Source organism: Sturnus vulgaris, chromosome 16 (genome assembly GCF_052056855.1).
Source record: "Sturnus vulgaris isolate bStuVul1 chromosome 16, bStuVul1.hap1, whole genome shotgun sequence".
Taxonomy (NCBI): domain Eukaryota; kingdom Metazoa; phylum Chordata; class Aves; order Passeriformes; family Sturnidae; genus Sturnus; species Sturnus vulgaris.
The window spans coordinates 3,185,327-3,200,888 of record NC_142258.1 but is presented as its reverse complement, the minus strand read 5'-3'; the positions used below and the strand labels follow the sequence as shown (position 1 = coordinate 3,200,888).

General features: G+C 42.3%; 1 protein-coding gene and 1 pseudogene across 4 annotated transcripts in view; one reads left to right on the top strand and one right to left on the bottom strand.

Moving 5' to 3' along the window:
• SMURF1 (SMAD specific E3 ubiquitin protein ligase 1) overlaps positions 1-15,562 on the bottom strand; it is a 47,533-nt gene continuing 31,971 nt past the window's right edge. For 2 of the 4 annotated variants that reach the window (XM_014870696.2, XM_014870706.2), the window contains exons 10-18: positions 14,395-14,599; positions 14,007-14,110; positions 12,433-12,547; positions 11,338-11,516; positions 10,363-10,500; positions 9,886-10,006; positions 8,204-8,405; positions 7,303-7,387; positions 1-6,640 (exon numbers count right to left, since the gene is read on the bottom strand). In XM_014870696.2, the coding sequence (XP_014726182.1) occupies positions 6,541-6,640; positions 7,303-7,387; positions 8,204-8,405; positions 9,886-10,006; positions 10,363-10,500; positions 11,338-11,516; positions 12,433-12,547; positions 14,007-14,110; positions 14,395-14,599 (1,249 nt within the window). In that variant the 3' untranslated portion in view covers positions 1-6,540. The remainder of the gene's footprint in view (positions 6,641-7,302; positions 7,388-8,203; positions 8,406-9,885; positions 10,007-10,362; positions 10,501-11,337; positions 11,517-12,432; positions 12,548-14,006; positions 14,111-14,394; positions 14,600-15,562) is intronic. The other 2 variants (XM_088174287.1, XM_014870713.2) reach the window with 1 other exon arrangement.
• LOC106849841 (zinc finger matrin-type protein 2 pseudogene) lies at positions 2,790-3,389 on the top strand (annotated as a pseudogene).

Sequence of the window (15,562 nt, the reverse complement as noted above, 5' to 3'; positions counted from 1 at the left end):
TTTAAAGTTGTGAGTTTATTGCATATGTAACAAAAATGAACATGACCTCCTGGGTCCAGCCTACTATACAATCACTGTTTATTCCAGCTGGTTCCATAACCACATTAAATAGAACTAGTATTTTTTAAATACTTTGATTTAGACATAAAATGAAACATTAGTGTACAACTTCCACAAAATAAATCTGCAATAAAAACAGTGGGAAGAATAACAAGGATAGCAGCAATACTTAAACATGACATTACAAAATAATAAATTAAAAAAATACATTATAAAGTGGTTGAAGAACAACAACAACAACAACAAAAAAAATTAACAGATTAAAACCAGATCCATACTGCGTTTCTGGGAATTTGCTGTGCCACATGGCCCCGAACCTGGGCACTGGCTCCAGAGGGCCCAGTGGCTGGATCAGTAATTTACAAAATCTGTTGGATTTTACAACCACCTCGACTTGAACTGAGGACAAACTGCTGAGCGAGCGCCGATGGCACCGTGTGGAGCTTCGAGCAGCCTTTTTGGAGCAGGGTCTTGTCTAACATAATGCCCAAGTGAACACTCACACCCATCCTACAGTCTCGTTTCCTCCCGGTGGAACACACGAGCAGAGTGGTGGTTTCCTACATCCCTGAGCGTAGAGTAGAGGCAGAGGAGCAGTGTCAGGGCACTGCTGATGGGGTTTGCCGTGGGACAGGAACGACAGACACGCTGTACCTTCGATTTCCTTCGGGTCAGATCCAAGAGTATCCGCGCACAAGGTGGAACGTGGAATGACAAAATGAACACGGGACTCCATGGTATTCTTTGGGCAAGTTTGAGAAGTAACAACCAAGTTCAAGTGCTGGCAGACCGAGTGGGAATGGACATAGAAATTCACACAGCTGAGGTTATCCCAGACCTCTGAGAGCCACTGGCTCAAGCCACGCTAACTCCTGTTGGCATTTTGTCCTTGCCTGGCCATGGCTCCAAAGCCATTCTGCCTCGCTTCTTGCTGTTCCTCCATCCACCCAAGCTTTAAGGCCTGCCTCAAATGCATGTACAGAACAAGACAAAAATGTCTTTTTCGTCACTGAAGTGGCACAAAATTGCAAAGACAACATGACGGGAGAGGTGGTGAAGCTGTTGAAAAGAGAACTGAAATAATTTAAAAGACAGTGCCCTATTCTCGTTACTGTCAGCACAGAGGAGGTACCTTGACAAGGGCTTTTAAATACAGCAAAAAACAGACGGACTTTTCAAAACAACAATCCTTGCCTATTCTTATTTTGTGCATTCAATAAAACACTGACCTAGCAAAGACATTAGGAACTATCTTATGTCAACTGGGTTGTTGACATAAAGCTACTTGACCTATAGATCTCCAAATCAGGGGCCTTTCCCTTCACCTTGCCTGGTTTGTACTGAGCCAGTTGTGCTGCAGGTGTGACAGGATTTTTATTAGGGGTGGGCTTTAGTATCTGGGTTTGGGTTTTAACACTTTTTTTAGGGAAAAATCCACATGAGACTGCATGCAAAGCTTTTGGGCAATAATCCATTTTGCATTTTTCCTATCTGACTGGTTTATTGCACATTCAAACGTACTGAAAGGATTAAATACACTCTATGAACAGCTTTGACTTCAAAGCAATTTGGAAAATCTAGGGTTGTGGAGACTCTGCTACTCAGCCCGGGTCTGTAGGGATGCTGTCTGCCAACTGTTGCACATCCCAACAACCAGAATCGCAGAAACTGGTCTCCAAGTGCCAAAAGATCCCTACAGAACATGGGGCTGAACATGCCTCTCCTATACAGTCCTGCAGGATGAGCATCTTTAGCCACCCTGTGCAAATCTCACAATATGGTACAATTTTACACCTCTAATGAGACTCCTGACAACAAATCACGAATTATGGTCAATGGCAAAAAGAAAACCACAAACAAAAAAAAACAGAGAAAGATGCCAGGGTTTTGACAAGTGTCTACTTTCTGTCCTATCACAGTTTAAAGCTATTACCAAATTCAATTTAAAAAAAGAAGACAAAATAGAAGTATTCCAGTAGACATCTCCTAAGGACAGTCTCTTACATACAGCTGAATTTCAACGCACTATTCCACAGACATAACATCTGTTAAGTGTTTCAGTCATGAATCTCTCTAAAAATCAGGTTTGCCAAAGGAAAAAAAATCCTATACAAGCAAGTCTGCTTAAGTTTAGACATATTTGATAGATAACTGAGTCTCTCTGAAGCCATGTTATTTGTTAACATACCTCATCCTGGTGTGCAAACTGGAAAAAATGTTAGTGATTCAGTGTCTTAGGTTACAATGTAAGATGTAACCAAAAGTCTGTATTCCACTACCATCTGTTAAAAACAAGTGGGGCACTGTTCTTATCTCTTCCCTTATCTTGTTCTTATCTATTCTTCTTGTCTATATGACACACCCCTGATAACTCCCTCCAGGGGGATATCGTCTGTTAATGGCCCATCAAGCCTCACTGCATGACTCATAAAATTACATCATCCCATTGTGAGATGCTCTGCCCAGCAGGAGGAGACAAGCATTCCTACCTGGATATAACCTGAGCTTTGGAACACCACAGTAGCCTTTACCTACTGCATTCCCAGAGGACAAGGGCTCCACAACCACCACTGCACCTTCAGAGGAAGAGCAAACCCTTCTACAGGATCACTGCTTCAAGAGAAGCACATCTGTCACTCCAGGGCTGCAGCCACCACTCACTCAGACTGTCACCACCCCCCTGACCAACAGGGTGTCAGCTCCTGTCCTGACTCTCTCCTCAGCTCGCCATGGCATCAGGCAGCGTGACAAAGACCCTGGAGTTCCGTCGGAAATGGGACAAGGATGAATACGAGAAACTGGCAGAGAAGCGGCTTGCAGAGGAGAGGGAAAGGAAAGATGGCAAACCAGCTCAGCCTGTCAAAAGAGAACTTCTGCGGCCCCGAGACTACAAAGTGGACCTGGAATCCAAGCTGGGCAAAACCATTTTCATCACCAAAACTACCCCTCAGTCAGAGATGGGAGGGTATTACTGTAACATATGTGACTGTGTGCTGAAAGATTCCATTAACTTCTTGGATCATATCAATGGCAAAAAACACCAGAGGAATCTGGGCATGTCCATGCGGGTGGAGCGCTCCACACTGGACCAGGTGAAGAAACGCTTTGAAGTGAACAAAGAGAAGATGGAGGAGAAGAGGAAGGACTATAACTTTGAGGAGAGGATGAAGGAACTACATGAGGAGGAGGAGAAGGCCAAATCCTACAAGAAGATGAAGCAGAGAGAGAAGAAAAGGCGGGCAGAGGAAGATTTGACCTTTGAAGAGAATGATGAAATGGCAGCTGTGATGGGTTTCTCTGGTTTTGCCTCAACAAAAAAGAACCACTGATCAACTCCAGACTCTCCTCTTTCTCTACAGGGAACTCTGGATAACATCTCCCAGTAGAAGTTGGCTGGAAGAGTTGGAAAACAATTCCACGCTCTACCTGTGCTGCAGATCAAGCTCTGCCCCTCATTAGTTTCCCTTTTCCTTCTGTGTACTAGGCCTGGCTGCTCAGCTGCCCTATGGCTGTGTGTGAGCAGGGAAGTGCTCTGTTGGGTATCCTTTTTTGTCAGTAAAGTACAGTCATTCTGCACAGGTGGTCTGGTTCCTTTTCTTTTGTGTTTTATGCTATAATTTCAGTATCTTTAGGGTAGGGGAGAAATTTTTCCCCACGACTGGTCTAGGATAGAGCCAATGGAAAAAAGGTGCGTACAGTTTGCCAGAAACAAATGGAGCATTTTATTGGGCCCATGATGCCTCTGGTCATCAGGGACAAGATGCAATGTACTGATGGGCTCGTGACTGAGGGGTGGACTTGACCACGGACAGCATCTCACAGGTCACCCACAGCTGTGAGACCTGTGCTGTAATCAAACAGGCCAAGAGGGGGAAGCCTCTGTGGTGTGGTGGATGATGGTCAGAGTATAGGTATGGGGAAGCCTGGCAAATTGGCTACATCAGCCTTCCCCAAACCTGCCAAGGCAAGCACTATGTGCTGACCATGGTGGAAGCCACCACTGGATGGTTGAAGACCTACCCTGTGCCTCACACTACCCCATAACACCATCTTGGGCCTGGAAAAGCAAGTGCTGTAGATATAAGGCACCCCTGAGAGAATTGAGTCAGACAACGGGACCCATTTCAAGAATAACCTTACAAACACCTGGGCCAGAGAACATGGCATTGAATGGATTTATCCTATCTCTTATCATGCACCAGCTGCTAGGAAAAGTTAAATGGTGCAAGAGACAACTCAAGACTACCCTAAAGGCACTTGGCAGGGGGACCTTCAAAAATTGGGAAGTGAATTTAGCAAAGGCCACCTGGATGGTCCATCCAGGGTCCATGAATTGAGCTGGTCCTGCCCAGTCCAAAGCCTTGCACACAGTTGATGGAGATAAACTCCCTGTGGTACACACGGAAGGTATTTTAGGAAAGACTGTTTGGATTAGTCCCATCTCAGGCAAAAGCAAACTCATCTGTGTTTTTGCTCAAGGACCTGATTACACTTGGTGGGTAATGCAGAAAGATGGGAAAACCCATTGTGTATCATAGGGAGACCTAATCTTAAGCGAGAACTGTGTGCAAGGTTTCATTGTATATACACATAAAAGCAGAGTTTAAAGAGGGTATTGATTTGGGTATGATGCAGATGGTAACAGAATGAGGGTTAGATAATGTCTCAGGTTACAATGTAAGATGTAACCAAAAGTCTGTATCCTATCACCATCTGTTAAAAACAAGTGGGGCATTGTTCTTATCTCTTCCAGGACACATCCCTGATAACTCCCTCCAGGAGTTATCTTCTGTTAATGGCCCATCAAGCCTCACAGCATGACTCATAAAATTACATCATCCCATTGTGAGATGCTCTGCCCAGCAGGAGGAGACAAGCATTCCTACCTGGATATAACCTGAGCTTTGGAACACCACAGTAGCCTTTACCTACTGCATTCCCAGAGGACAAGGGCTCCACAACCACCACTGCACCTTCAGAAGAAGAGCAGACCCTTCACTGCTCCAAGAGAAGCACATCTACCACTCCAGAACTGCAGCCACCACTCACTCAGACTGCCACCACCCCCTGACCAACAGGGTGTCAGCTCCTGTCCTGACTGTCAGTTTAAGCCAGTGTTTCTGTATTATTGCCTGGTTATATATACTAGCAAAGAACCTATTCCTATTTCTTCTATCTTTGCCTGAAAGCCCAGTAATTTCAAAATTATAGTAATTTGGAGGGAAAGGGGTTACATTTTCCATTACAAGGGAGGCTCCTGCCTTCCTTAGCAGACACCTCTGTTTCAAACCAAGACATTCAGGTATTGGATTTGCTTTTGTTTCCCCTGTGTTAGAGAACAAACGTTTTAATATTAGTTTCAGATATTGGAAAAAATAGCCTTATATGGCTCTCTGGAGAAAGTTTCATCCCTACAGAACTCAAGTCATAAATTCTTCCAATAGCTTTCTGTAACATTTAGAATGTATTCACTATATAGTTCCCTTTAACCTCAATCTCCAAATAAACTTTTCCCAAGGCCAAAAAATTTGAAGCAGGAGTTTGCACTGTTAACTTGAATTTTAGTGATTTCCATGTGAGTCTTAGGATTTAAAGTCACACAAACACATCTTGGGTAAAACAGTGGCACAGAAATCACAGCTTTGGGATTGAATGGATTTTTATCCTCTGTCTCCTCCTCACAAAGCTTCTCTGCAAGGTACTTACATCTGAACAAATTATGGAAAGTAATTCTGCAGGAGGAAAGAACTGTTTTCACGTGCAAAACAATTAGATTTCAGCCAGGACAACCAAAAAGAACTCACACAATACCGTTTAAGCTGTCCCAGATTCCTTCACTTTTCTCAAGGTGAGCCACAGCTTTCACTGGGAGCTTCCTGCTAAGGCAGAACTTGGATTTCTTTACCTTTCAGTTAAGTGTTCATATGGAGGTATTTTCTGCTAGAAGTTTACTTTTTAAATAGATGTTTAAAATGTGCAATGCAATTTCTGGTGCCAGTCAGACACTCTGCACCTGCTGGACTCTACAAAGGCTCAAGCTTGATTTAAGACAGACTAACCAGGTGCACCTACCAGTTGCAAGTCCTCAGCAAATTAAGCTCATTCTCAAATACACTTTGATTCTCCTATTAAAAAAGCCCCACAGGTCGCTGACCCTATCACAATATGTGTTACAAATCTAGCAGAATATCCTGTGTAACCAAAGCCAAATGCTGAACTTGGCTGCATTTCGTTTCAGGGGGGATGGAAGAAGGGGGAAGGGGGTTATTGTAACAAAGGGGAGAAAATAGAGTTGGGAACCACCAAGAAAAGCCCCGACCCTCCCCCCTAATCCACCAGCATCGGAAGGGAAACAGCCCCATCTCTAAGTTGTCAGAGTTCAGATGTTTCATACAGCTTAGCAGGAAGTTCACAGCAAGCTTCTTCTAGCTTTTGATTTGGTGGTCCATGAGCTAGCATCTGTTTCCTTTGGTTGCTTTTTCATTCCACAGCAAACCCACACGTCTCTTCCACAGCTGTCAACAGCTTCTCATAAAGCTTCTCGTATGACTCATAAGGCGGAATGTCGATCCGGTTAAAGCTGCAGGGAAAGGAACAAAACACTGATGGATCTCAAGTGCTCATCGGGGGAAAAATGTAAAGAAGCTACATATAGATAGAAATTGTAAAAACTCTCAGCTGCCTCAGTGGCCAAAGGAGACAAGTTGAAAACAACTATTTCTACAGCAGGAATGCACAGCTTAATAGGGCAGTGTTTGGGATGAGGAGGAGGAAGAGGCAGATGCAGGAGACTTGCAAAGAAAAAGCAACACATCAGGCAGGCCCATTCCCTGCCCTGCCTGAAGACAGTCTGCTGCTGCTGACACCATTTCCTGCCTCTGATGGAGCGAGATTTCTGTGCAAGGGTTCAGGCTGTGCCTATACTGCACCAACAGCATGAGCTTCCAACATCCGACATCCGACAACGCTTCTTCGTAATAAAGAAATGAAGAAATAAACTTACAGACATCACACTACCCAGAATAATCACCTCTGGAATGAATGAAAACTACAGATAGTAGAGGACAAATCAAGCTTTAAGAAAAGCAGATTATTTTGCTGGCTGCAGAGTACAGATATACCCAAGCTAACAGAGCACACTTGGAGTCATGTGTATCACATGCCTAACCCTGCTCAGGACAAACAGAGATGTCTCCTTTAAATCAAGACAAAAGGAGAGGAAGCAGAGTGTTTCCATCTTACCAAGTGTGGGCTTTTGGAAGGTTGTCTGTGTTTGCATCTATTAAATGGATGGTAAACAGTCTGGGTCCTGCAGCGCCTGTAGAACCTTAGACAGACATTCTAGTTAATGCACTTCAACAAAGCATCATTCACACACACGCATTTTGCTGTGTATAAAAAGGCAAGAGAGGAAATTACAGTTCCAGCTGCAAGCCTAAGTATGTCCTAGGCTAAATCTGTCGAGATATTTGCAGCTGATGAAAGGGATGGCAGAAGAGATAGGGCTGTTTGTGACAGTCATTTGATAGACTGGTATTTTGGAAAGCTTCTAAATTTGATATTAATGAAGCTGCACCATCAAAAATGAAAATATGTAAGTGCATGAAGGTTTTCCTTGTAAAACAGAACTAGTATTTTAATTTTGAACAACAATTTACTGTCAGCCAACAAATGGAATGTGATCAGGAGATCACAACAGCCAAGGACACTGCCACATTTTTGATAAAGACCTGCAATTTTCAGAAATTTGCTTTAAAGCCTAATGGTTTGTTGCCAAACACTGAGGGGAATACAATTCTTACATGAAAAAGTTCTTTAGTCAGCCATATATCCCTGTGCATATTTGCACGGAATGATTTGAACCTCAGAGCACAGAGCTGCAGGAGACTGACGAGCCAAAATTGACAGCAGTCAAAGCACTGCACAGTAACAGATTTACCAGCTTCCATCACTATCAGCAACAGCCAAAGTGTTCAGCAGCAGCTGAGCTGCTGACAAATGTAAAACTGCTCTCAGGCACTAAAGTTTTCAAGTGCTTGACTTATCCAGTAATATGCTGATATTTTACAAGGGGCCTGTAAATGCCACACCACTTTTATCTCTTTCTCCAACCACAGATTAACTCAGCCTCCCCATCAGTCACCTTGTAAAGCCTTGAAACCTTGAAGTGGGACACGAGTCGAGCCCGTCACGAACTGCAGCAGCCGTGCCCTTCTTTCCTCATCAAACGTTTCCACTGCTTGCCAGAACCACTTGACGATGTTGCTGTCAGCCATGCAGTGCTTTAGGCGGGTGTTGGACTTCCAGTCATTCAGGTCTATCTTATCCAGGCCTCCTATGATCAGCTGTTAAAGGATTAGGAAGTGCTTTAAAGCTCAGAGTAATTTCAGGTTTGTAGTTATGAACAAACATCCAATCACGTCAGAAAGCCTGGCATTGTTTAGGTGCTTCTCCCTTTTACCTTTTTGGTAACATTTCAAACCAGTACAGAACTGGCAGTAAATGTGTCCAGATTGGCTGCAGTGAAACTGACCCCAAGCAGTGCTTTACCAGCATTAGAACTTTCACAAGTAACTAAGAGTCAGAAGCCCATGCAAGACTTGCTTTATTAAATCTGTGCTCCCTGGAAGGTACAGACTGTCTTTAGGAGGGCACAGCACTGATCTGGAAAAAGGCTGTGGCACAGCATCATTATACTGCTGCAGGATTGTCCTAGAGGTGCCACTACCAGTGAATCCTGTTTAGCTTATGGGAACATCTGAGTTGCTTTGTTGTTCCACAATAAACTACAGAAACTTTTCATCTGTTTTTTGACCCCATTTGTGAGAATCTCTGACACAGACCAGACATATCACTGCAACCTCTTTTCCAGATGACACCAGGTTGTAAAATACTGTAAAAGGAAGTTGCTGCTGCCATGCATTTAACCACCTCCTCTGGTAACAACAAAAAAATGGCACTGAGGGAACTTCACCCCTCAAAACAAAACGTGTGTCATATTTTAAATTTCCATAAAATTCCACAGTAAGGATCCAATTGCTGAGAGCTGCCCTTTAGCAGCTGCCTTGTTGTGCCAGCAAGATAGCATCCACTTACACCTGCTCATATCATTAGGGGAGTTGTGACTGTTCTGACATGGAAGGTATTGAAATTTTTAATGGATTTTTAAAATCTACCTTTTTAAGGAAATGGAATGCAAGAACTTTGTGGGATTAACTAAAATGCATGACTGACTAGCACAAAGCTAATGCTTTCTATACCACAAATGATGAATATTCCACAGGCTGTCTTATTTTTTCTAGGAAGCAAAACCAGAGGAAAAATTGCTGTAACAGCAATTTACTTTGAACTATTTCAAGAAGTAGCTTTCTGCACCTCAGGATTTGATAAGAAGACAAATTAATTTCTTTTCTATATGCTCAACTCTTCTACTTCTGTAAAACAATTCCTGTGTGCAAACAGGAACAGCCATGCATGAAAAGTTACTGGACAAAACAGGTTGTGGGGTAAATAGCATGTCTGGTCTTGCCAACAATTCCTCAAACCTGCAGTGTTTTCTCCTTCTCAGACCACCTGTCTTGAGCTTTAGTCCTTGGATAGACATCATGGTGTATTTGTCCTTCCCTGTTTAAGTAGCCCTCTCAATAATATCAACCCAAAGAATGTCTAGAGTAAAACTAAAAGGGTTTAGAGTTAAACAAATACTCAGCCTTCTGGTAAATAAAATGGAGTAAGTTTTGTGTTTGTTTTGCTTGTTTTTTAAATCAGTGCTTGACTGTGGATCAAACATATTACAGAACAATAATTCACGTGGATAAAACATACCTCAAGTTCCTTCTGGTCAAAAGGCTTAAGGAGGTGTTGAGGAATAAGTTCATTAAAACCTTTCTGCAGAGCCAGGAACTGAGCCTCTATTCCTCTCATGAACCGCCAGTTCACATACAACCTGCAGGGGAGAAGGAAAAAGTCAGGGGTGATGAACTGGACAGCACTGGGATTTTTACAGCAGACTTGGAAAATACTCTTTTTACAGAGGATCTTGTTATTAATACACACATTTTGTATTATGAAAGAAGTGCTTATCCATTCCTTTTCCCATCAACAATTAATTATTGCACCATCAATGGAAAAACCGAAGTACATTCAGAACTTCATCTTCCAGGTCTCCCAGTGAAAACATTCCTGTCATTTATGAGTCAGGAATTCCCACCCAAAACACTTCCTTAGTTTCACTATATACAAAAATTCTGTTTACTACCCTCTTCCCACTACATTTGCAGGACATATTTCTGTTTGCAATACCTGACATATTCCTTCTTGTTCTCCTCTGTCACTGGAATATTCCTGCCATTTGGTTTGAGTTCATGCTGTAAAATCCTCCCGAAGGCATTGTGTTCCACACAGAACGTATGGTCCAGGACTGGTGTGATATCATTCTCTCTGCAAATGAACAGAGGCTAAACTCAGTATTTTTTGCATTTTGGTAACTCTCAGTGGTGATGCTGACAGTTATTTGAACACCTAGGGCTTCAGGCTAAACCTTAGTTACCACCTGCACTTCACACACTAGAGGAATATTGCCACCATCACCAATTTCTCTATGGTTTGGTGCATGTTGAAGAGCCTGATCAGATATGGGATATTCATCGAATTCTAATAGAACTCAAGATACTGGATAAAACCCTATATACAGAAATATATACACACACACACATATTTATATATATACACCCAGCAAGAATCTGATCTGCTGTCATGTATCTGTGAAGCAGAGAAGAGATCATATGTAGCAAAGTTCATCATCAGTAACTTCTTTTAAATACAAAATTCAAAACAGCATTTAGGAAAAGAAATTGAGATAATGCAAAGAAGTTCTGAAGAGTCCCAAAGCTACAGTGAATGATGGATCTTGTTCTGTAAGCATACAGAAGCACAAATTATTTCCATTTATTTTCATTTTAATCAGATTTGACTTTCTTTTGAAGAAGGCTGTACTTCCCCTCAGACCTCTACCCTGAGTTTAGATTTTGATACTGTGATATTCTATCACACACATGCAACCTTTAATGATTTAGTACCTACTGCATGGCAAGGAGAGATTGCAATGAGAACTTTTCCTCAAATACCTTTGATATATTAAGAATAGTTTAGTAACTTTGTACAGACTGCCATCATAAAAAGATTTTTGCAAACCCTTTGTCTAAAGCATCTCACTATTGCCAACAAACTCTACCCCATTTTCTCTACAGTGAGATGATTGCTAAATTCAGTACTTACAAGATCCAGACTAAACTTTTGTGTAATTCTGGGTCAACAGATTCCAGATCCGAGAGCTGGATGGGCTTCCCCAGCAGCTGTTTGTAAAAGGGGACTGTGAACCCCCCGTTGATATAGTGTCCATGGAACACAGCCAAACCCATGATCCGACCAACAAAATGGAAATAAGACAAATGGTCCTGCAGGGAGAGAGGAGAATCAGCCTTGGGAACACACTGACATCTTGTGGCACCCTCGGTGCTTCATTCAGTGTGAGTTACCTGCAGCCCTCGGGGCAAGAGCAGCCACCACTTTTCCTCACAACATAACCAAAACCAAAGCATTTAATGATTAAAACACTTGAACAAATCTCTGTGCATCACCTGATTAATAATTTGGATTCCAGTCTCTAGACCTCTCAAAGGGAAAAACTTGGAAAAAGAAAATCCCTGTGAAACATCCAGAATCCAAGAAGATGAGGACTCCAAAGAAAATAGCTTGTTCTTCATTTAACCATCCCAATGTATCTACTTTTGAGGAAGCAGTGTGCTTGTTTCCTTCATTTCTTTCACGTTCCTTTTAAACTAACTTGAAAGCTGAGGTGTAAATCCTATGACATTCTTCCAATCCACCTCCCTCATCTTCCAGTGCAAATGTCAGGAAATGTCATGTCAGGAAGAATTCCCTCTACTAATACAGAACTGCTGCATCAATACAAATCCTCCAGTAAGAGAAAAAGCAAGCACAGGAGCGTAGTGAGAAAGGGCAAGCAAGGGATCCATCCCTAAAAGTCACGGGGTGGCACTGCTGGGAATGTAATGCTGTGTGTACAACCACCCCTGCTCACAGTGAAGATGAATTTCATCTGTCTTGTCTTCTCAGAATCACTGTGCAAACCAATCAGTACTGAGGAGTCTCAAAGAAACCAGATATTTATCAAAAGCTATCACGTTTTTAATTTCTGAACAAAACCCCTCTGCTTCTTACTGTATAAATTTAAGACTTTAACACTTTATTCTAATTCTGCAGTTTAGACTCCTTTGTGGAAGAACAGCTGTAAGAAACTGTAGAAGACATCTCTTAAAGTATGAATATTGCTGAGAAATTAGTACTTACAGGATTGATAGAAGAGTCTGGATTGATTTGCAGCATATAAATATTATCTGTGGAGTACTGGAAAAGTCCATAGTAGGGATTCAACATTTCATGGCACAGTAAATACAACCACTCTCTGCAAAAAAAACCCCAAACAAATTTAGAAGAGTGCAACTTGCACTTAAGTTTTAGACAACACAATTATTCTGATTGATCAGTTATGGAATGCTTATTTCAAAATCAGATCTTGTGCTGCCCTCCATTTGTAGACCAAAAGGGTGTGATTAACAGCCCACAATGTCCTACTCTACTCAGGGCAGACTTGGTTTAGTTTAGAAGCACTGAAGGGATTAACATCAATTAGAGAAGCTACAGCAAGCTGTTAGACAATGCCATCAACTAATTGAGTCTGAACAAGTCACACTTCCAAAAAAATCCTGCCTTTGTACAGAGTTCAGCTATTTGGAGCCTATGAGGTCTGCTTCTCAGCCTGTACAGTATTCAGAAATATTAAAAAAAAAATCTGTTGATTAGAATGAACAATTAGAATCACTGGGGATCTTCAGAAAAGCTGTAATTCTGCCAGCCTGGTGACTGCTTTCAGCAGAGGCCAGAAGGGACAGAGAACAAGTGCATTAAAAGGAGGGGCTGGGTAAATTCTCTCACCTTGTGTAACACACAAGGACAAGAGCAGAACTAAAGCTATTTCTGACCTCCCAGGTTACCATGACAAATATCCCTTTGTTGTTAAATCTGGACACCCTTCCCAGGTCCAAAATATTCAGACAGAACTATCAATTGTAATGCTTGGAAGTGGAGCTGTACTGATCTGGAAGAGTCAGTTGCAACTAATGGGCAATTATGAAAGGCATCAGGGCAACAGGATGTGACAGTGGAGACACCCAAGGTTGCCACGGGTAAGGCAGCTCAGAATGTTTCAGGTTCTTTCCTTTGTCCAGGGATTGATCACTGAAAAACACATAAGTGGGCAGCTTTTGTGGATTTGAGAAATTTCTCCCTGAATTTACACAACTCTGAGCCACCACAAAGGTGAGTATTTTTTCAGTGATGATACAATCAGCTCCTGAATTTCAGATCTGATGCCACCCACAGGGAATTATTGTCATTTTTAAGAGGTAGGCAAGTCCTCGCTAAAATTTTCGCTTTTGTTTAGGATTAGTTCATCTCCACTCCTGCTCCAACGGATCAGAGAACTCTCCTGAATGCAGCTGAGACATAAAAAAAAGGAATCCCTACCCTCCTGCAATCCATTTGTGGGAAATCAGAGAGGTGTGTTTAACAAAACCATTCCTGTGATCTGGATCTGACTTCAGGGTCTATACACTCCCTGAGAGACCTCACAATTTGAGTTGATCACACTTTCATAACTTGCAGTGGGATGACTGTTAAATCACAAGCTTCCACTTTCCAACCTACCATATAAAGAGTGAAGTTACAGCCACTGTCTATAAACTAGACCAGAAATAATTAACACATACCATTAACAGGTAACTTGAAAGGGGATGATATCAACCATGGGGCACTTAAAGGGCAACTGTAATATAAAGAGTGTCAGAAAACCCCCAAAATCTCACCTTGCTACTCCTCCATAGTCCAGGCCTTCCTCTCCTCGGAATTTCACCATAAGCCTCTTTTTCAGGTCCTTTGGCCTCATCTTCATTATCTGACGATAGGATTCCTGTACGTGCATTTGCACAATTAGCTATTTTATTTCCTTCCTATAATTAAGTCTATTAAGATTTCTCTAATACTGTAATTAAGATTTCTGCATTTCTGTAATACACAGATTGTTACTGAACTACAGAAAACATGACTCTATTGGAGTGCTATTCTGAAGCAAATTGCAATGGCAACTCCGTAATGTGGTGGGTGCCTGTGAAGTTGTTATAATCACTGATCAGTTTAACTTAACTCTTCAGGGACAAAAGCTGTTGTTAGCAGTAAAAAACTATCAATCAATACCTCAAATATTTCCTCTCTGGATACTTCAATGCGACAGTGACCAGCCTGAGGTTGCTGAAGAGAGAGCTCATGTCTAAGAACTTTCAACTTTTGTACCAAGTCTCTTTCATATCTCTGTGCAGGCAACTCCTCACCCTCTTCCAATGATCCCTCGTTTGGAGCTGGTAGAGGCTGCTGGCTGGGCTCTTTTAGCTGGCATTGATGGCTTGGAGAAAAAAAGGACAATATTTACTCTGGACACATAACAATAAGGAACACGTGAAAAACAATGATGGAAGAAATGATTAAGCTTCTCTAAGAGGAACACGGAGTGAAATGTGTATGGACACTTCTGTACCATCATTACATTAAATTCAGGGATGTAAGAAACACAGAAACTTCAAGAGTTTCAGCATTTTGAACTGGTTTTATATGTGGAAGGCTCTGGAGCATGATCACTGATCTTCTCCCACACAGAGAGAACTTTCCAGAGTGCACCATGGAAGGAGATCTCTAACGGAACCAAAACCAGCTTTATAAAGGGAACTAACAACTGCAACTGATTTTATTCCAGCTCCATGTCAAATGAGGCTGGGGATTCCTGACACAGTAAAAATATTGCATCTATGGCTGTTAAGAGAGAAAGATACACTTGTTCCAAATAGTTGCAGCTTCATACACTCAACTATCCTTATCCATCAGTGCTTTATTTGGGCTGTAGAGTAATTATGTTTTAGATACAGAGCCAGCCTGGCTGGCTTCAAGCTCAGGAAAAAGTCTGGTCTTGGGCACAAGCAGCACTGGCAGGCTGCTGCCAGGGTCAGTTCCTCAACAGTTCAGCTGCCTTTCCATGATGCAGAGACTGAGCTTATTAAATCCTGCTAAACCCAAACTGGCCGTGCACAGCACCCACTGAGCAGACTCCAGCTGCCTTTCTGTTCCCTTTGTCTGGAGCTCAAGGGAGCATGAAGTTAGTCCAGATCCAGAAGAGCCAGCACAGAGCTAGAACTGCTCATCCAGACAGGTATGAGCTGGCTGCTGGGAAACCCCTGGCAGACTTTCCACCCACAACCCAGCAATTCCAGAACTGTGCAGAGCAGAGTAAAAACCCCTCTGAAGAATCTCAGCAAAAAACTTAGATAAAACCAGCACTGAGAACCAATGCTTGGACCCTGACAACAGCACTGGA